This window comes from Anopheles cruzii, chromosome 3 (assembly GCF_943734635.1).
Source record: "Anopheles cruzii chromosome 3, idAnoCruzAS_RS32_06, whole genome shotgun sequence".
NCBI classification, from domain to species: Eukaryota; Metazoa; Arthropoda; class Insecta; order Diptera; family Culicidae; genus Anopheles; species Anopheles cruzii.
The window spans coordinates 38,522,811-38,543,978 of record NC_069145.1 but is presented as its reverse complement, the minus strand read 5'-3'; the positions used below and the strand labels follow the sequence as shown (position 1 = coordinate 38,543,978).

Genomic DNA, 21,168 nt, shown 5'->3' with positions numbered 1-21,168 from the left:
AGCTCTTTTCCGGTGTTCAAGAAGCAAAAAAAGTTTATACGAAACAATTTTGTTTACTGTTACCGGTTGCGCGCGAACTGACAGATTAATGTTTTGCATGTTGCGACATTTTTGACAGCTCGCGAGTTGTTTTCTACAACAATCGAAGGGTTGCTTGGATTGCTTTCCGTCGAAGAAACGAATTATTTTCATACTATGGCTAATCGGCATAAAATTACAAAATATAAAAATCTCTCCTGCTTTTCGATGGTAAAACAGGGACGTTAGACAAATGCAACCTCATTTTCGAGGGGCCTCTTTGTAGCTGATACTTCCGATCTAGACGAGCTCTGTCAGCCGAGGATTGGCCCCTGATCTCGTTTAATGTACAACGTCAACGAATCGCTGCCTTCGGTTTCGTTGCACCGCAGGTCGGCCACGAATGAACAGAATCGTCTTCAGCAGCATCCCGGTATTGTAACTTTTCGGAACTTGCCTGCCAGTTGATCCAGTGGCCAGTAACTCACATTCCTGCCTAACGCTCAATCGAAATATCCGTCCACGCTTCGTGTTCAATACTGTGGTTAACTCTCCGTTAGTTCGTCTTGCGAAAGAGGTGAGTCAGCGGTCAGCGATAAGGCATGCCGTAAACAGAGAAACCACCGCCCTAATGCCCCTTCTCGAATGTGCTTACAGAATGTGGAAATCAACAGCGGGCCGTGATATTGACGCCGGCCAGGGTGCCGAGGACGACGACTGGGAAACCGATCCCGACTTTGTGAACGATGTGAGCGAACAGGAACAGCGCTGGGGATCGAAAACGATTGAAGGAAGTGGCCGCAGCGCGGCTGCGATTGACATGCACCAGCTGCGGCAGGAAACGGAGCAAGCCGATGCGGAGAAGAAGCGAAAGGATGGACCGAAAGCGTCACACGGTTACGGTGGTAAGTTCGGTGTCGAGAAGGATCGCATGGACAAGTCGGCAGTCGGTCACGAGCATATAGAAAAGGTGGAGAAGCACGCCTCCCAGAAGGACTACGCGTCCGGCTTCGGCGGTAAGTTTGGAGTGCAGAAGGATCGCGTTGACAAGTCAGCGCACGGCTGGGACCACGTCGAGAAGGTGGACAAGCATGAATCGCAAAAGGACTACAAGACAGGGTTTGGCGGGAAGTTCGGTGTGCAGCAGGACCGGCAGGACAAGTCGGCGGTTGGATGGGACCACCTGGAAGCACCGCAAAAGCACGAAAGCCAGCTCGATCACAAAGTGGTGAGTTTTAGCGGGCGGGAAAGTGGGACCGGGACATCGGGATAACAGGAATGATTTCTGGCCGCCAGGGCTTCGGAGGGAAGTTCGGTGTGCAGAGCGACCGAAAGGACAAGTCGGCCTTTGGCTGGGACCATGTCGAAAAACCGCAAATGCACGAAAGCCAGGTTGACCACAAAATTGTGAGTAATTTGAGTAGATCCCTAGGGGGACTAACCGTACTTGGCTTGGTTTGCGCTGCTGCAAGGTTTCTCTTCCAAAGGGGGGAGCAAATCGAATTTCATTTTTACTACTGGTGTTGGAACGTTTGGTGTTGGTTTCTGACTTTGCAAACACATTTACACGACTGCCACGGCTTTTTTGTGTGCACTTTTCACTCCAACTCACGGTGGCCAAAACAATGTTTAATCTCTCCCATTCCCGCCTTTCAGGGCTTCGGTGGCAAGTTTGGTGTGCAGAACGATCGCATGGATAAGTCCGCCCTCGGATTCCAGGAGCAGGACAAGATTGGAACCAACTACACCAAAGTGAAACCGGACATTGGTTCGGCAAAACCGTCAAACTTACGTGCCAAGTTTGAGAACTTTGCCGCAACGGCAGAAGAAGATGCACGGAAGGGCGCGGAAGAGCAGAAAAAGCTGCGTGAGGAGAAGGACCGACGTGATCGGGAGGAAGCGGCCAAGCGAGTGGTAAGGGACTAGTAACATACTTTTTGCATAACGCCTGCTCACCGTGACAAATTGCCGTAGAATTACTCTGCCGAATCCACGGAACCTAAGAAGCCCGAACGGAAGGGTCCAATCAATACCGGTAGAGAAACGGGTGTCAGTAGCGCCATCAGCAATTTCAACAAACCACAGGAACCCGTGACCCCAGAAAAGACGAGGGTAAGTTGCCGCTCACGGGAACGATAAACATATTCAAGAACCCACTAATTTTCCTCTTCCTTCAATAGAAAGACCCAATCTTGCTGCCTAAAACTGAGGAGCCTAAGAAGGCTGTACAACCGGATGTCATACCACCGAGTGATCCTGCTCCGGTTGTAGCTAAAGTGCCGGAAGTAGATCAATCGGAATCGATGATGGCTACACAACCTGCACCAATTCCCGAACCATCGCCTGTCGCACGGACCTCATACACTGCAACTGTGGTAGAAACGACTGAGTCGGAGCCACCGGCTGCCAACACATATCAGGGCGTGTCTCAGCCACTGCAAACACCCGTTCCGGCGGAAACCGAACAGGTGGAAGAATTCGTGCTATCGCCAGACAATCCCGGTATTCAGGCGATAGCACTGTACGATTATCAGGCTGCGGCGGACGATGAAGTGTCTTTCGACCCGGACGATAAGATAACGCACATCGAAATGGTAAGCAGCACAGGCCGATGTTCCCGCGCAATATTATGCTAATTGCTGATCTGCTCGCTTTCAGATTGATGAAGGTTGGTGGCGGGGATGGTGCAACAACAAATATGGCCTATTTCCGGCAAACTACGTACAGCTGCTGCAGTAAACGCGACAGCACAACAAATCATCAAACTGACTTCATTTGCTGCTCACATGGACATTAGCTCCTCTTTCGCATTTATCATCGCCCCAATCAATCATGCTTGACGATGGCGTTTTATACTTTCAATTAGTCGACGGGCTGAAGAAAGACCAACATTCCTTTCACAGCATCTTTCGCACACGCAACAGGTTCTTCCGTACTAGTAGTATTAGACTTTATGGGCTCTTCTAATTATTTTTTATTAAACACAAAAAGTGAAAAAGGAGTCGCTAGGTTGGATGGAGCATTTTATTTTCCCAACGGACTTCGACTTAGGCTATAGAGTGAGGGTGTTAACATAGTGAACAACCTACCCTCCACGTTGCGCAAAACGAGATTCTTCATATTTCAGGGCGTAAAGCCAAACGATGACATCTTTCGATGTAATAGGATACAGTTCAATCGTTGCCTAGAGCATTTTCTTAAGGAAGTAGACGTATATTGTGCAAAAAGCAGTTCGGGATAAAAATAGAGCAACAAACAATTGCTCGACACGAACCCGTTTAAACCCACGTTTGAAGCATAACATTGCTGTTCCGAGAAATAGATATCAAAAAGGTTCGTTATCACCATGTTTAGTCACGTTTATTTCCACCTATCCGAAACTGCTGTAGTACAGGCTAAAAATCGCATTTTTTGGCTACACACTGCCGAAAACACAACCCTAGGAACGACGGACAAATGCATTTAGTTTTTCTTTTTGCTTTGCTTGGGTTTAGATTTTTCTTTCTCCTTCGCAACATTCGCTGCGGCCGTAGCGGAGCCGCGCGTAAAGTACGATGTGATCATCTCACTGAATTCCGGCATTTCGTTCGTCATCTGAAAAACAAGGAAAATGCGCATTAGCCACACCATTCTACCGCCGACGTCCGAAAAATTGTCCTTCGGAGGTACCTTCGAAAGGTTGAGATTTTCCATTTCTTTCTTCGTTTCCGGGTCGCTCATAATTTTCGGCAAGATTAGCATTATGCCGAGCGGCAGAATCATCATCAGCACCATCGGATTGAACAGGAAGTCCGTGATTTTCCACTGCTCACGCTGCTGGAAGTACCGGAACCGGGTCAGGGCCTTCAGTTTCAGTGGATACGGCAGCTGCAACACTTGCGACGGTTGCACATGATTCAGCTTCCGGGCCCGGAATTTGCCCTTCGGATTGATTTCCACCCGAACTGGCTCGTAAAAGTAGTCGGAATTGATGATTTCCACCACATAGCTGCCGGACGGTACGGAGCTAATCACGAATGTGCCGTCCTCCCGCAGAAACCCCTTGTACTCGCCCCCGTTGATCGATATCTGTGTGTCGAGCTGCCAGGAAAGGTCCGCATCGCCGAACAGCTCCGGCGGATACACCTTACCCTCAATCGCGTAGCGGGCCGTATCGTCAAACTCTTCTATTCCGTTGTCGGCAAGTGCAGCGCTGGCGGTGGCCAGCAAGAAGGCCACGCAAATAACCACAACTTTCGGCATATTTTCCTGCAAATGTTTTTCTTCCGCAAATTTGTGCTTTTCTCAGATTTTTCACTTTTCACAGCTGTCACAAAGAACGTCAAAATCACGCGATGCACGGTCCCAAAACATCGCTCAAAACATCGTCCCAAACATTGCCCGAAACATCGAACGTACACACTCTTGAAGATTCCTCGTACGGTTTGTTTACGTTTCGCTGTGGCATGTTTCGCGCCGCACCAAAGGTTCCTGCGGAAATTGTGATGAACGGTAACAGATTGCACGTTCTAGTTAAAAGCATCTGTCGACGAGTGTTTCAACGGCCATCGTCGCACCGAACCTTGTCCAGTGATGCCGGGACAGAGAGACCGAAAACGATACGGTCACGGAAGACTCGATCGGTAGTGGCTGCCACCGGCAGCAGTAACGAGCCTTGTGTAGTTCCGAAAGATGTGCAGGAGTACTTTCAATCCAAAGATGCGTCAGTTCTGGACCTGTTTCCACCCACTGTACTGCGAAAGGGAAATCAAACCACCGAGCGATTCTACGTGGCTGATCGATCGACAGCTCGACACATAGCCGATGTCATAACACGCGATCTTCCCGAGGAACGGTTGCTGGTGGAAGTTAATCCCGGTCCGGGGCTGCTAACGGAACAGGTCTTTCAGCGACGGTCCCAAAATGTGCAGTTCTTCGAAAACGATCCAAGCTTCGAACAGCGCTTGAAGAAACTCGGGACACCAGGCGACGCTCTGCGAATGGCGGATTTTAACGGAATATGGCGAATGGGATATATGGACAGCTTCGACGGCGGTCAACGCGTGCCCAACTTACTCACTGGTCTACCACAGCGAAAGTGGCAAGATGAAGTTAGCTTTCGCCTATTCTCGATCGTTGGATCGGTAAAGTATCTTCGATATCTGATGAACTCCATAACGCAGCAGAATGAGTTTTATTCCCTCGGTCGCTACGAGATGATTCTTTTGATGTCCCCGCTACTGTTCTCGGTTAGTACAGCTCGAGAAGCTTGTCCCGTACCGCTACTAACGTACATTTCACACAGCACATCGCATCAACCACCGTGGCCGGCTACAAGCTGTATCGTGGGGGTACGATTGTGTTTCAACTGTACTTCGATCACGAATTTCTCGGTACAATTCCTCGGAAACACTTTTTGCCCTGGCATAACAACAGTAACCCGAAAAAGATACGCACCCTGCACCGAAAGCTAATCGACGACGGCGCGGACGAATGGTATCTGGTGAAGATCGTGCCACGCAAGGATCTTTTCGAGTATATACTACCGGACAACCTTACGCTTTTCGGATCGTTCGTGATGCAACATTATGTTAGCAGAAAAAATCGTGTCATCCCCACGTTAGAGTGAGTTCGTATTTGACGTATAGTAACAGAAACGCATATATAGTGCGATTAATTTCTTTTTCAGACACTGGATACCTCATTGCGGTGGTCGTTTGATAATGAACGCTAACTACACGGGGTCATCGGTAGAAAAAGTTCCACAAAGCCCTCTACCAAGCCAGCTGCTCAAGTCCGTTCCGCTCGTAGCGAATGACTTCTTGGAGAAGATTACTATCTATACCGAGTTTGGTGAGTTGACACCCGCTCAGGTGTTAACGCTGTTCAATGAGTTCATCAACTGGCCCGAGTTTCACCAGTCACCCTTCATACAGGCGGTTGAGGGTCAAAAACTGAAACAACGAATATTACGTCGCGCTCCTGACGATGAGGAATCCATCGACGGACCGAGCGACGGTTCTACAAACCTTAGCAACGTCCGTTCGAAGAAGGCAAAAAATGTACAATAATAATGGCTCAGCTACAGTCTCAAAGTAATCTATGTTTGTTTGTTGATAATGCTTTTTTTACTACTTTTAAGTCAGGTCATGAGCACATACCGAAACTCGCAATACCACCGCTGTAATTTTTGAGAAGACAAAGTTCTACGTGCATAATCCTTCGTACCTAGTACGGGTTCCGTTCGAGCAGCGGTTCGCTCCCTCAAACAGTATAGGTTCGACCGAAGCAGCCGTATCCTCATCCTGGTGCCGGTTCTGCAACGTAGCCACATCATTTGGCACACTCTTTACGCACTCTAGCTGCAGTGTGGTGGCGTTGACTCCAATCACCCAATAGGTGCGTCCGACCAACGGACAGATTTTATTGTGACGATACAGCTCCACGCATTGGCCATTGTACGGTACCATGTTTCGACCGGTGCAGCTGTTTTTCGTGCAACCCACAATCAACGATGGCCGCATAACATCGACGTACTCGCCCTGCTGACAAAAACCCTTCGTGAACAGAGAGTAACATTTGTTTTCCTTCGGATAGTACACGTGCCCTGCGGAAAGAAGTAAATGGCAAACGTAAACCACGTGAACCGTTGAAAGTGCGAGAAATACATACCTGGTCGGCAATCGCAGACCCAATCATTGTTGTGGTCGCCTGGATAGAGAATTTCGTTTTCTGCACACTTATGCGGCACAAATATAGGTGTACGGTTCTGTAGAAAATAGGTCAACGGTATGTAAATGAACGGAACCATCAACAAATTCATGACATGCATATCCAAGTTCTTGAAACAGCTCTATGGGATGCTTCAACAAGCAGTGACCAACATCATGCTTTTCGTTCATTTTTTGTACAAGAGGGGTTGACCTATTCATAAACTCTTTTTGAGCCATCTTCGAGGCCGCTGTCTGTTTGTCAGAACGAACACACTTGAAAGCCAAGGCTATCGGAATGATGATGTGAAGACGCAGCCCGCGTGAACAACTCGCAATACCGGTTTCCGGTTTATTAGCGAACGAATTAGAGGATTCCTAAAACATATATTTCCAACGCAGGCGAAATGCGTGTTGATCGTGCACTGATGTCACTAAATATTACGATCGTTTGTTTTCTTCTTTCAGTTAAGTTGAACACTATTACAACCAATAGTCTAATCACACGGCGAACTGATAACATTTTAACCTTCTTACCACGCTGTAGCTGTAATTTGAACCTTCTTTTATGGGTTTCCCAGCAGAGGGGATTTTCGAAGCCACCCGTTGCATACGCCGGTACTTACGCGTGCATTTTGCAGCTGCGGACTGATTGCCTCGTCGACCGGATAGCCAAAGATTTCATCGCCGAGGACACGGTCCACATTCGGTAGCTGTCCCACTACCACTCCAACGATTACCGCACATATAGCAAAGCCGGAGACCATCATCATTGTCCTTCCTGCCATATCTCCGCTCAGATTACGACTGACGACCGGTTCCGCGCGGTGTTCAATCATCGGCGGCCGCGGCACGATCCGCAATCTCTCACGATCACGATGAAACGCGTTTTCGTGGTTTTTTTTCTTTCCACCTTGGAGTCGTAATATTTTTTCCTACGCTCAGGCCATCGCGGATCATAAACATTTGGTTCCTTGGTACACAGCGTGATAATTGTACCGTTTTTTACCGAAGCAGGTTTAACAAAGGAGCAAAAACTAGTTCCGTAGGTACATTGATCTTCGGTGTTGATGACGTACACGAGAAACCGATCTGTCGTCCCGAGGTGCTCCGAGTAGCCCGTGCCGTGAAGGTCGTCGGACAGGAAGAAATTCCTCGCTAACTTGACCCCGGTTCTATGCTTCGTACGCTAGAAATTGCATCTCTGGCGGGGTTTTCCCCCAGAGCCTCATCGTGCCAGGGAGATAGGAAACCCGTATTTCTCGCGGCGACCGGATCACACACCTATTCACTCGAATGCTGCTCCACGATGGTGTTCTTCTCTTTCTCGCCACTGTCCGGTAATCTGTAGCAGGTTCCTTCAAATCAGCAACATTACTCTTCGGGTACCGCTAGATGCTGCGCAGCTTCTCGTGTTCGCGCCTCTCGTCGTCACTGAACCACTTACAGTAGTGCCCGTAGCTTCAGTGTGCTGCTGAAACCTGCCGAGAAAGGATTGCTGAAGAAAGATCGTGTACGTTAAGTGGATTGCTGTTGGCGCCGGTGTACGGTGGATCGTGTCGATTGCAACACCCTCGCACCCTTCGAAGGTCTGTGCTGAAGAAGGGCGTAAACATAACATTCATCCTTCAGGCTCCGAGAATTGGCAATGGCAACGAACGGACATATTTGGGTGCTTACTGCCATCATCGCTTTTTGGGGGCTTCTTATCATTAACGTCGTGTCGCTGCCCGCTGACCACACAGTTCGAGGGAGCGTACAGGGTAACGCAACCGACATATTTGCCTATCCCGCCGAACAGTCGGCCATAGAATCAAAACAGAACGCTCGGGTACGTTGCCTGTGTTTTGCGCGATTAGGTGACCGCCGTGCTGTCCGTTCACGAGACTCTTCTCGTTCCAGAATCGCACTCCAATCTTCATTCCCGGTGGATGTGCAGAAGATGAAATTTTGTACCCGGGTGATCACAACAACGATTGGGTCTGCGATTGCAAACCGAGTAAGTAAGCCGAGCCTTCAATCAGAAACGCTACAGCAAGGTCTATTCGTTATTTTGTTTATTGTTTTCTTCCTGCTGCAGCCTACATTTATCATCCAAAATCCCATCGATGCTACCAACTGTACACACAGGGAAGCTGTGAGCCGGGAAAAATTATGTATCTAGAGCCAAACGGCAAATACCCGACCTGCATACCAAACCACTGTCCGGACGGACAGATTAGGTTCCAGAACATGTGCGTCGTTCTTAACCAGGAGCACAAAATCTGCCAAATAGCCGGCATAAACCTGGTCGTCGGAATTAACGAGAAAACTCATCAACTGGAGTGTGTTAATATTTCTGATGTACGCTTAAATCAGACTATGATTACTAACCATGACCAAGCAAGACAATAAAGTGTATATAATTGTATAATTTCAAACAGCGCAAGCAGCGGGTAATTTTCTGCAAAACGGGATGTCGTTAACCGGAGGAACTGATTTCATAGCAGCCAATTGCAGCAACTAATGGAATTTATAGTCGACTCTAAGCTCTTGCGAAATTCATACTTCGCAACTGCTTTCGGAGCAAACTTACGCCGTTTTCGGCGCACCGTTAAGAACACAACAGTTCGTTTGTAAACAACTAACTCAAAATTGCTCAATTTGTATGTGCTGTCATGCGATGTTATGCCAGTCCGTTGAAAAGTTTAAAGCTCTGTTATCCTTTCAACGACACTGTCACTGCTAGGTACCATTTCCGCCTCGTACGAACAACTGACAAACGACAGATGGGTTTGCGAAGTGCAGTATTGAACCACCGCCTGTAAACCTTCGAACAGTGATGCAGCTAGGCGTAGCTCAGTCCACAAAGAGAAACTCGCACAAAACGTCATTCATCCCACACACTGACCGAGTTGCGGAAAGGCTACGCGGAGGATTTACGGACGGCACGCAGCGCGATTAGTGAACAGAAAAGATTGAACAACTCAAAACTGGAGCTCGGCAAACAGAGGCGTGAACGCGAAATTTGGTGTGAAATGTGTTAGATCTAACTACAGTGCGTGCGTGCGGACGTGTAGCTGCTGGCCAAAACTGGAGTTGTCCGTCTGTTCTGCGCCACCATGGAGGATTTGTTTTTGTTTTCTCTACCGTGCCACTAGCACAGTCGACGGTGCGACCCTCTGGCCGAAAGTGGATGTGCTAATCCGTCGGTCCTCCGATTTGCTGTGCGAAGTAGCTCCCTCCGGAACGGCAGCTTTCGGATCGCGGCAACATGTTCACGAAGAAAACGAATATCGATCTGAAAAAGTCGACCCTAAAAATTCAGGACAGCAAAAAAGATTCCGCTGCCCGTTTACGCCACCTGAAAACGATACTCGGTAAGCAGCGTTTTTGGGGGTAGTGGGGGTGGGGGGCACTGAAAAGGCTAAAACTGGCTCGCTGCTGGAACGAGACGCGGGGTCAGAGAAAATCGGTAGGATCGATTTCCGTCCACGAACCAGTTGGCTTGGTGATGCGATATTGTGTGATATTTGCATATTCAGTGTACTCGCGCAACGCGATGCAGGCTGGCGGAAGGGTTCCCAGGGGGGGGATTCGTTGAATCACACCTGTACGCGCGTTGTATGCTGGCAGCCTTTTCCCACCTCCGCCAACTCTGTGCCACGGCGCCAATACACACCGTGTGCACCGCTATCCCGTTCCGGAGCACATACCAGCCGACGCGCACACGTTGCCAAACAATTAGACCTGGATATGTTTGTGGTGTGTACGTAGCGCAACAGCGAGCGAGCAAAACACGGCCGCGGGAAGCGAAGGGAGCTGCACTCGCGCGCCCACCGTTTTTGTATGCGTGTCTGGCGCAACAAAAGTTCACTTCGTGCTCGCGGATGGGTGAACAACGAAACCCCGCGAGAAGCAAACCCGCGATCTGTCTGCGTGTGTGTGCCTATGTTTTTCGGACGGACCAAGTGAACCATCGAACGTATGGAAACCGCCGAGAGCGAAGCGCAAGAACTGTAAACAATTCATTTGTTGTTTCACAAGTTCATGGCCTACGCTTCGGCATCCGAGCAGGCGGCGGCAATGTACGATGATGGGAAAAATACATAATGTCGCATCCGTGGAACGATCTCTTTTTTTGGCCCTGGTTTTACGCGTCTGACGGCGCCCTTTGAAAAATAACCCAATATAGAGCCAGCCCGGCCAGAGGATGTGGGGTGATGTGGGGGCCATTTAGTATTCAACGCGAATCGAGCTCGAAGTTTGGTGAAACTATCTCTCTCTCTGCACACTCCATTCCTCATTCGCCTCCTGCGTTGCCTTCTTTTCTTGCCCACAGAGCACGTGGACAGCGATGAAGCGAAAAATTTGTTCGAAGCCAACTACAGCCATGTATACTACATCCTCTACGACACCTTCGTCCAGGCGGAAGCTAACCTGAAGCAGCGTGGTAAGTGTAACAATGTGGAGACTGCTCTCCAAACTGCCCATTGGTTAATTGGTACCCGCCCACGTGTTGCGCGCCCCCACACAAAATAAATGTCGAAATTAAGAACGTTCGACTGATCGGTTGCACTGGCCTCTGGCCTCGATGTTCGATCGTGGTGTGTTCTATCTTCTATTGTGCACTTCAAACTAATAAATGTATCCCATGTATCATCACTGTTCCCACTTTCGCCGTTCTGCTTAAACGTTAAACACTTTCTACCACCTCAACCCCCAACACGACTTTCGGACAAAATTAAACTGCGCGGGGACCGATCCTTGCGCCTATCATCCCAATCGTGCCCTTCTATCAGAGTTATCGTTTCATCTCGGTAAGTCGTGGTTGAATCGAAGTGAGCGGTGACGCTCGCTTCTCGATTGGTTTGCTTCTGCTTGTTTTGCGTACACTTGAGACGATCGCTTGATCGCTATTATGCTTCGCTAAAGAGGAACACACTGTTGTTGGCAGTGTTTTGATACTGTTTTCATGCGCATGGTCTTCCATAACATTTGTTTCTTTCATTTGTTCCACTTCTTGTTAATTAATATCTTATGCTGCGCCAGAAGTATTTATCTGACTTAACTTTGTGTTGTGTTGTTTTCTGTTCTTTATTTACCAATTTGCTCTTTTCAACAATAACGCTCGTTGTGTAGCACTTTTTTGCACCACCGCGTTTGCTACCGTGACGTGACCATATATAGTAGCGATCCTCTAAAAACCACTTCATTCTGTGTCTCTCTTCCGTTCCCGCAGTACACAAAACGCACCGCGAAGAACTGGATGGCTCCCTGTGGCTGCTGAGTAAAATTCTCTGCCTCCTGCCGGAACTGGTCCAGCGGCGATGGCAGTGCCACTCGCTCGGCCGCATACTGGCCAAGCTGCTGCACTACGGCAACAGTGTAAAGTTGCGGCGCGAAGGTGTAAAATACTTTCTGCTCTGGTACCAGGCACTGGGCGACAATGCGCCGCCCTTCGTGCACGGTATGTTCACGGAGCTGGTCCCGGGCCTGAGTGTGCCGCAGCGTGGCAAAGGACGGGACGGGGTGATCGGTCTGATCCCGGGCGACAGCGATTTTATCGCCACGGATATGCTGAACCACCCGAACCTCAAGGGTGAACTAGGTGGCTCCGTGTTCCACGATACGACCGCAACGCATCCGGTCAAGTCACCGGAAATTCAACCCCTCATTCCGCCGAGCTCGAGCGAACGAACGGCGGCCCCGGATCCACGGGATGGGCTCGAAATCCTGCTCGATTGCATGGTGCAGTCGTGCGGATGTTTGAAGTGGCGCGACAACAGTCCGCTTCGCCACATTCGCACGTTCAACTTTCTGCTGACCAAGTTTCGCGAGCAGTATCTGCCCGTGTTTTGCCCCTCGTTCGACTACAGCACCTCCGTGTACGAGCCGAAGCTCGATTTGCCGGTCGTGCGGAACGTTTCGAAGCGCGAAGAAGTCATGAGCTCCTGCGTGGTGGTTCTGGTCATCTGGATTGCGAAGTACACACACGAACGGCACGTCAGCAGCAAACTCGAGCAGGTCCTGTCGATTGACGACGAACCGGCCGGTGGGATCGGTGGAGGAGCATCGGCAGCAACCACCGGTATGACCGTTGCTTCCGCGTTGGGTGGCACCAGCGCGCCCAGTGATCACGCCACAAGCCTTGTGTCGAACCTGCGCCACCTAGGCTACACCCAGACGCAGCTGGTACGCGATGTGCTCTACTCGAGCCGGGAAACCGTAAACTTTGTCCACGAAATCTACCGCCAGGCATTTCTGATGGCCTTCACTTCGAAGTCGCAGATCGAAGCGATGCGCATCGCGATCTCGGTGTACCGGGACTGGATGAGCAGTATACCGCCGCCACCCTTTCTTCTCGAACCGGAACTAGAGCCTATGGCCGTGGTCGCGGCCGGAGACGGGACGTTTCCCTCGACGCAACCTCCCGGTGGAATTGCGCCGCCTGTGCCGGCCGGCGGACGCCCGGGAAGTCAACGATTGCGCACCGATTCGTACCTTGGCGCGATGATGCCCGGAAAAGACACCGCAGCCGCCGGGACCTCGATCCGGGCGGGGCTCCAGAATGTGCTGCAAGTGTTTGTGACGAACGCGGTGAACGTGTTCATGGTCAGCACGGCACACCTGAACATGCACTTTCAGTCGAAGACGACCGGCGATGGGTTTGCGACGCCGCTTGACGAGCAGACGGATATTTGCAAGCGCGTGCTCAACATTTACCGTACGATGGTGATGAAAACGCGCATGGAAGCGAAAACCTGGGAGCAGCTACTGCTCGTCCTGCTTCAGGTGACGGCCGTCATCCTGCAAAACTCACCGCCGAACGCCAAACGCAACAACCTTGGTGGTCGGCTTGCGCAACCCATCTTTCAAACACTCATCGTTACGTGGATTCGGGCGCACACGAACGTGCCCGTCAACCCGGGCCTGTGGGATCGCTTCCTGAAGGTGCTCTCTTCGCTGACACACCGCGAGGAACTGATCGTTGAGTGGGACAAGACGATGCAAACGTTGACGCGCGTCCTTGCGCGCCAGGTGTACAATATCAATCTGTCCGACCTTCCACTCGATCGGTTGGCGGAACAGAAAGGCAAACGGAAGCGTGGGACGCCTTCCAGTTGGGTGCCCGGCGGAGGAGGAGTTGGATCTGGATCAACAGTATCGACAACGCAAATGATCATTAGTGGCGATGGGCGTCCAATTGCAGGGCAAGTGGCCTCAAACACAGCGCCTCACTCGGATCTAACGAACGGAAGTGGTGGAACCGTGGGCCGGGTAGGTGATTCAACTGCAACGGCCGGTCGGATTGTGAGCAAATACGACGATCATGCGCATACCGTTGCGCGCGTGTCCGGTGGAAGAAGTATTCCCGGAACACCGTCCCTAAATCGAAGCTACAGCGAAGGAAGCCTGCTGCTGGCGGCACCCTTCCGAAAGAGCCGTGCCCGGAGACGGCTGAGAAATGGGGTGCGCGACCAACAACAGCAGCAGCACCAGCCGTCGAATGCCGCGGATCATTCCTTTGTCCGTATGCTATCCAACACGTCCACATTCCTGAGCATCAGCAGTGAGCACATGGAGATGGCTTCCTTCTCAGAATGTCACGATATTTCGCTCACGTCGGGAGCGGGCATCGGACGTCGGGCGGTATCGTTGGACTCCGTGCGCCACGGGCCGGGTGGTGACGGATCACAAAAGCACGGTGACGACGGTACTGCCAGTGGCTATCGCGGGGTTGGCGATGGTCCCGGAGGTGTTGGTGGTGGTGGTGGTGCTGGTGGTTCGCGTAGCCCGTCACCGACCGCTTCCAGTGGAATCGAGAGTGGTTCGATCAAGGACTCTCCGATGCAGCTTGCAGACGCCCTCACGGCGGACAGCTCCAGCATTGACACGCAGGACGATCCGCAATCGTTCGGAGGATCGTCCACTTCGATGGGAGGCGGCGGATCGACGTCGGCTGATCGTCGTTCAATACTGGCCGGTGGTTCAGCTCGCGGATGGCTCCCGGATGTGGCTGCGGTCATGTGGCGCCGAATGCTCGGTGCGCTGGGTGATGTGAATAAAATTCTCAACCCAAAGCTGCACGCCCAGGTCTACCAGTATCTGGTCAGCATGACCGAAAGTTTGATTAAAATCCGCATGAATCAGGGCATTGCGATCGAAGGAGGAGCTTCGGTGCCTATGCCGCTACCGGGGACGGGTAATCTGGTACCTCCCATTGCCCTGGTAGCCCCGTGGTGTTACGGAGCACTAGCACTCGATGCGCAGTACGCGCAGGGAAAGTTGTACGCGATGCAGTTGCTCTGTACGATCGTCCAGAGTGGAGCTAGCCTGGGCAACGATCAGTTGCCGTTGTTCTATCACGCACTACACCAAGCGCTCACGGGAGAGGATCGAGCGATGGCCTACACGGCTCTCCGCTATCTCGGAGGACCACGATTTTTGAGCTTACTGCTTCCCGGCCACACACTGCTGCTGCTCGATCTCGTGCACGCGGCCACCGTTGTGCTAACCTCGTCCGAAACAGGACCTCACGCACCGCGGGCCCATGTGGCCGGTTTGCTGGGCTCGTTGCTGTGTTTCCCGCGCACATCTCTGCCCGGGCCCGTTCTACAACCGTCCGAACCGCACATCGACCTAATGGAGTGTCCCGACCTGCAGGAGCACGTGCTGAATGTGGTGCTGCGCTGTGCTCGCCGTGAACCGACGGCCAAAGCGCGCTGCATTGCGATCGCCTCCCTCGGCCAATGGATTCTGCAGAATCTCACCAATCCCGGTCCGGCTCAGGGCCACGACGAAAGCCACAAGTTTGCTCAAAAGGTGCCGCATCATTCGAGTGATCAGCCGCGATCGCACACGACCATCAGCCCACGCATACGGGAAGCCTTCCAGGTGATTCTGCAGGCCCTACAGTTCAAGCATCACACGATTGCCCGCCTGGCGTCGGAAACGTTGAAACTGTGCGCCGAGCAGGGACGCAAGATGGAGCAGATTGACCGGTTACCGCAACTGATCATCGACACGGTTTGCCTCTCGCTCGACATTCACAACGTGCCGCATCCGCGGGAGGCGGACAAAACGGTACTCACGTCACTGCTCCTTACGCTCGGTGAGCTGTGTATGTCATTTTCGGTCAGCACCCTACAGCAACCGAAGCACCACGATTCGGGCGAACCCCTCATACTGACCGTGTTTCGGATACTGTACAAAATAGCGACGGGGCTGCAGAACGGCGAGCGCATTAAGCTTTTCACTACGGACGAAGACTTCGACATGAGCATTGCGGTGGACGATGTGCGCGAAAGTGGGCCCGGGGCAAACTTTGGCGAGTCGGGTAGCCACCAGACGGCGGAAATGGTCGCCGGCGGTCAAACGGCCATCAGACTGTGCGCCAAAACCGTCGCCATGCATCTCATCACCAATCTGGGCCACTTTCCGATGGGCATCGGTGCGACGAGGCTTAGCTCACTGGTAGACGAGCAGGACGATCTGCTGCTGCATCAACCGGCTGCCAGTGGTGCGGCTAATGGTGCAACGGGGTCGACCGCAGTGGTCGTAACTGGTGGGGGAACGCTTCTTCAGCGCGAGAACTCCATAGCCGGTACACGTGGAATCGATTCGATGGAGCTCGGAGCTTCCCATGTGCTCGCTTCCCCCAATATGCAGCTGCTGATGCTAAGCCCGGAGCTAGTGGCCAGTTTCATCGAACTTCCGTCACTAAGACTACCGGGAGGCGGAGCAACGGCTGGACTACTCACCGCCAACCGCCAGGTGCGGCTGTTACTACGTGACCTGAACGGGAAGGCTTGTTGGGATGCTTCGATACTGTACAAAGAACCACCAATTACGCCACCACCGCCGGGCACCGCGATCGGTGAACAAGGTGAACGGAAGGTGACGCCGACCACGGGTGGTGAAGGTACCGATCGCAACACATTCCACACAGCGGCAGCCGTTTCACGGCATTATGCGCATCCGATTAGTTCCGGAGGTGGTCAAAGTCCGGTTGGAGCGGCCAGACACTTTGCTACTAGTGGTAGTGCCTCGATCGATCCGCTCATGTCTACGGCAATCGGACTGCCGATGACTCATGGTCCACGACATACCCTACGTCATCGGCCGGTACATCAGCTACCGGTAGCGAAGGATCTGGCCCCTGATTTGGATCAGTTAGATGATGTAAGTATCGGAACAACCATAAGGTTTGTAATTGGCTATTTTATTAATTGTTTTTGGTTGCGGTTGCTTCCGTCAGCTACTGCAATACATTGGCTACACGAGCCCGGAATGTTTGGATTGCACAGAAGTTCCGTTGAACACGGCCGGACCCAGCCCTCTAGGGGCCGCACTTGAAGCGCAGACCATTTCGATTATCCTAAACCAACGTACGATCGAAGCAGAAGCCGTTGCACGACAGCATTCTATGAGTGAACCTCCGGGAATGATGGCACTGGGCGCATCTTTTCCCTCTGCGATCTCGGCGGCGACTGGCAGCAATAGTTTTGGCGGTACCAGTGGCTACGGAAGTTACCCAATGTCCGGTGCGCACTGCCATTCGTACACCGAAGAATCTCCTGCCCAACAAGGTTTCGCAACATTGGGCAACGGAACGCTGGTTAAGGGCACGTTGCAAGGGAACGATGCTTCGACGCCGACGACAAAACCACCATTCCAGCTCGGTCGCATTCTCTTCAATCAGCTCGGTTTGGCTGGCTGGGAACGGCGCAAGCGGACCCACCTGCTCCAGCGCACCGACAAGCTGCTGCGCGAGCTGCGCAATCTCGATAATCAAAAGTGCCGCGAAACGCACAAAATGGCTGTGATCTACGTTGCGAACGGGCAGGAAGACAAGCACAGTATTCTGCGCAACGCCTGTGGCAGCAGTACTTACGAAATGTTTGTGTCAGCGCTCGGCTGGGAGGTGGAACTCGAATCGCACCACGGGTTCCTCGGTGGTTTGCCGCGCCAGGGTTGCGGCCAGACGGCACCCTACTATGCGACACCATTCCTGGAGGTGATCTATCACGTAGCAACCCGAATGCCGACAGATACTCCCGAGGCGATACTGAACAAAACGCGTCACCTTGGCAACGACGAAGTGCACATCGTGTGGAGTGAGCACAACCGCGACTATCGGCGTGACATTCTGCCGACCGAGTTCTGTGACGTACTGATCGTGATCTATCCGCTGAAGAGTGGTCTGTTTCGCGTGACGGTCAACAAGAAGGCCGACGTGCCGTGGTTTGGCCCACTGTCCGATGAAATGGTGGTTGGTGGCGCATGCCTCGCGAGTCTGGTGCGTGCTTCGGCCATCAATGCGAGTCGGGCCAAGCGCAGCTCGTTGTCACTTTATCAGCAGTAGTAAGTGCCACCTGAGCACTCGTGATCCTGTTGGAGAAGAAATTTAATATTGAACGTGTCCCCCTTTTTAGTTACGAAGAGCGCAACAGATCACTGGAGACGGTGGCGCAACGGCACCGAGAAAACACCACATTCGAAGACTTCACCGCGCGCGTTTTCAGCCCGATTGCGCCTCACAGTACGGTAGGTGTTGGTGGGAGCGGGGGACCATTGACTTCCGGCACGAATGCTTCGGCTCCACTGGCAGCGGCTCTTATCGATCACCACAGCCGAGGTCCCTCAAAAAGTGAGCATTGTTTACACGGCAAGCTTCTTCGTGTTGATCTTCTTTTCTTTTACTTTGCCAAATAACTCATTTTTGTGAAGCCAAATGATTCATTAATATTGGTGAATCGGGATCTAAAATCGTTCAGTTAATTATTTCGTTGTACTATTCACCATCTTTTTTAATGCACACTAAATTGATCATTGTGTTTGGGTTTTGGTTTTACCATTTTTCTAATACATGGTCACAATAGTTGTTTACTGACTAAACAGGCCTTAGATGTACCGTGTACAATGTTTTTTTGTTACTTTCTGGCAAATATCAGAAATGTTTATTAAAATCAATAAATAATACAAGTTAAAGGTTTTTTTAACAACGTTCACTTTATCTTTGCCACTAGTTATACTCTAATCATTTTACCCGAGCATGAAACTTCTACGGATCTCAATAGGATGTAATCACCGTCTCGAATACGTTGAAATGGAATGGTTAATTTGTCTCTTCTCTCTTTCGTTCAGCATGGATACACCATCCGGAAATGGTAGCTACGGCACGGGAAGTAACGCAGCAAACCCTCGCTTCGGTATCGCTTGATCAACCATCCCCTAGGCCGTTGCGCAAACTGCATCCCTTCAAGGCAGCACCAAAAACGAAATCACAGCATGCTGGTACGGTGACAGGAAACCACACGGTTACGCTTGCTTTCGGAGGTTCCCATACCTCGTCCGCGGTCACAGTCGGCGGGTCGGCAGGTCACAACACCAGCGGAACGCCACCAGAAAGCCCAACTCTTCCGGGGCGTAAAGTCAAATGAGATTGGTGGTAGCTTCGGGCTACCACTATCGGATTGTCGATGCCACAGCACCGTCAACCGTCGCATCCGTTAAACACCACAAACAATACCACCACTGTGAGCGCTATCATGACCAGCAGCGGTTGCAGTAAGGACGAAGCGTACGATAAGTTGCTTCCCTCCATCATTCCAGCACCGCTCATTGGTCAACGATACGGTCTTACGGTGGTGGCCCGAATAACCGCATGCTTTTGTGGCAAATGAGGCGACGACACAACTGAGGAGGGGTTGTGTAGAAGTCTCCGCCTTCGCTAATGTTTTTTTTTCGTTCGTTCTTACCCATGCATTAATATTCTATCAAACGAATCCGAGGCACTCCGTCAATGCATTCGTATGAGCAATGGTGAAGCCGTGCCGTCGGAAAAGAGCCCTTGATTTTGTTTGTGGATAACAAACATTTTAGCTTTAACGTCACCACACTGTAGGTAGATTATGAAAGATTGGCTCCTGGAATGGACGGAGAGAAAGAGTAGCGAGAGTTATCGAACGGAGAAACGTTTATTATATACAACAGACGTTTATATATTTATTTATTAACACTATTAACAAAGCAGAAAGGCGACAGGATCAAAGACGGAGTCTCGAACAGAATGGCATATGAGCAATCGAAACGCATTCGTTGTGAAGAAATGTAGTAAGGAAGGGTAGTGAAAACATTGCAGTTTGAAGATCGAGAACGAGATGTGAAGAGCTCTCATCGAAACGATGGTGTAATCATCACACAACATGGCGTCCATTAGGTACCCCGAACCGCGGGCGGGTACAAGTATTTTTGTTACTACTTTTTAATATTTACAATATTATTATTATTTTTTGTCAATTACTTGACTGTTACTACTACTTTTTGTGGTCTACGTTTGTTTAACACGCGCATTACCTTGAGTTTATTTGTCTTTATTACCATCGCACGCGCGCGGCACGAGCGTAGATGATAGGTTAGTGGAAAGAAAATCAATCGCTTGAGTAACTCCTTAGCAAGTAACGATGCACCTTTCGTAAACTTCAAACAAAGACTGTCCTGGGCAAGAAAATGTGTGGCTTATGCGTTATTTAAAAGCTCCCGACAACTTTCTGCGATTTGCGTTTCACTGCATTTCATTGATCTTCACTCGCAATGTCGCGACGCGACGAGTTTGAAGGGTAACTTTTCCTTCGTTCTCTCGTGCGTTGTCGTCGGGCGATACATAGGTTCCGTCCCACCGGCGGAAGGTTCGCGCGCTGATAGGTGATAGTAGACGCGTCCGGCAAAAAACACCAAGCAACTGGGAGAAACACTCGTTGCATGATTCGATGCTGGGCGATGATCTTGGCAAACAGAGCAGCAATATTGTAGTTATGATAGGAATTGCATAGGAACCAAAATGCCGGTTTCTCAGAAATATGGCAAAACCTTTTTTACGTAAACGTTTTTTAGCCCAAACTCACATCACACACGGTGCAGCTTAGATGGGACGATGGATTGCGGGAAAAGGAACGCGCAATTGTGGTAATTGTTGGTCGGAGCCGAGTCGAAAGAGAGGATCGTTTTGTGGTTGATTTTTTCGAGAAATGTTTTCACCGCACATCATGTTCATTCCAGACCACATATAGAAGGGCAGCCACTAGTGCATTGTGCGTTAAACAAACAATTTTACAGTAAGTTGTCTGACACAAAAAGAAAAAGCAAAATCAACAGCAGAACAGCAGACTAACGGCGCTTTATGTGAGTTTGTTGTGTGCGGTGATAAAATGTTAAATTTTGCAAGATACCACTATAGATCTATTTCAGCAGCAGCGTTGATAGCCTACAACTTTTTGCTCCATTTACAAACTTCTCTTTATATAGCATTGCAACCATTTCTGCAGCAGCATTGTGCATATTAGCATGGAAATGCGAACCGTTTACAAAATACGCATTGATCTGCTAACTATAAATGCGAAGATGCAAAACACACATACGCCTATAGCCTAGTTAAGTCTTCTTCGGTGGTTATTCTCTTTGCCGCGCAGTTACAATT

At 50.7% G+C, this 21,168-nt stretch overlaps 4 protein-coding genes across 6 annotated transcripts; 3 read left to right on the top strand and 1 right to left on the bottom strand.

Moving 5' to 3' along the window:
* The first annotated feature begins 435 nt into the window (after positions 1 to 435).
* On the top strand, positions 436 to 3,357 carry LOC128275109 (src substrate cortactin). 2 transcript variants are annotated; one of them, XM_053013504.1, is made up of 7 exons: positions 436 to 595; positions 676 to 1,246; positions 1,315 to 1,425; positions 1,675 to 1,932; positions 1,993 to 2,130; positions 2,199 to 2,612; positions 2,677 to 3,357. In XM_053013504.1, the coding sequence occupies exons 2-7, from the start codon at positions 677 to 679 to the stop codon at positions 2,755 to 2,757; spliced, it is 1,572 nt and encodes a 523-aa protein (XP_052869464.1). In that variant the 5' UTR covers positions 436 to 595; position 676; the 3' UTR covers positions 2,758 to 3,357. The 2 variants fall into 2 exon arrangements, with proteins under 2 accessions (XP_052869464.1, XP_052869465.1); XM_053013505.1 differs by lacking the exon at positions 1,315 to 1,425.
* LOC128270360 (uncharacterized) lies at positions 3,026 to 7,498 on the bottom strand. The gene is made up of 6 exons (XM_053007760.1): positions 7,334 to 7,498; positions 6,670 to 6,766; positions 6,208 to 6,604; positions 5,078 to 5,081; positions 3,688 to 4,296; positions 3,026 to 3,612 (listed from the first exon to the last, which is right to left on the bottom strand). Exons 1-6 carry the CDS (start codon positions 7,493 to 7,495, stop codon positions 3,481 to 3,483), a joined length of 1,401 nt encoding a protein of 466 aa, XP_052863720.1. The 5' UTR covers positions 7,496 to 7,498; the 3' UTR covers positions 3,026 to 3,480.
* Positions 7,499 to 8,143: 645 nt separating this feature from the next.
* On the top strand, positions 8,144 to 9,119 carry LOC128273427 (uncharacterized). Of its 2 annotated transcripts, XM_053011390.1 has the most exons (4): positions 8,144 to 8,220; positions 8,340 to 8,538; positions 8,610 to 8,706; positions 8,788 to 9,119. In XM_053011390.1, the coding sequence occupies exons 2-4, from the start codon at positions 8,356 to 8,358 to the stop codon at positions 9,099 to 9,101; spliced, it is 594 nt and encodes a 197-aa protein (XP_052867350.1). In that variant the 5' UTR covers positions 8,144 to 8,220; positions 8,340 to 8,355; the 3' UTR covers positions 9,102 to 9,119. The 2 variants fall into 2 exon arrangements, with proteins under 2 accessions (XP_052867350.1, XP_052867349.1); XM_053011389.1 differs by having other exon boundaries at positions 8,146 to 8,538.
* Positions 9,120 to 9,960: 841 nt separating this feature from the next.
* Positions 9,961 to 20,843, top strand: LOC128275776 (probable Rho GTPase-activating protein CG5521). Its single transcript, XM_053014396.1, has 7 exons — positions 9,961 to 10,066; positions 11,029 to 11,139; positions 11,489 to 11,506; positions 11,929 to 16,871; positions 16,948 to 18,053; positions 18,125 to 18,339; positions 18,837 to 20,843. Exons 1-7 carry the CDS (start codon positions 9,961 to 9,963, stop codon positions 19,130 to 19,132), a joined length of 6,795 nt encoding a protein of 2,264 aa, XP_052870356.1. The 3' UTR covers positions 19,133 to 20,843.
* The last annotated feature ends 325 nt before the right edge of the window (positions 20,844 to 21,168 follow it).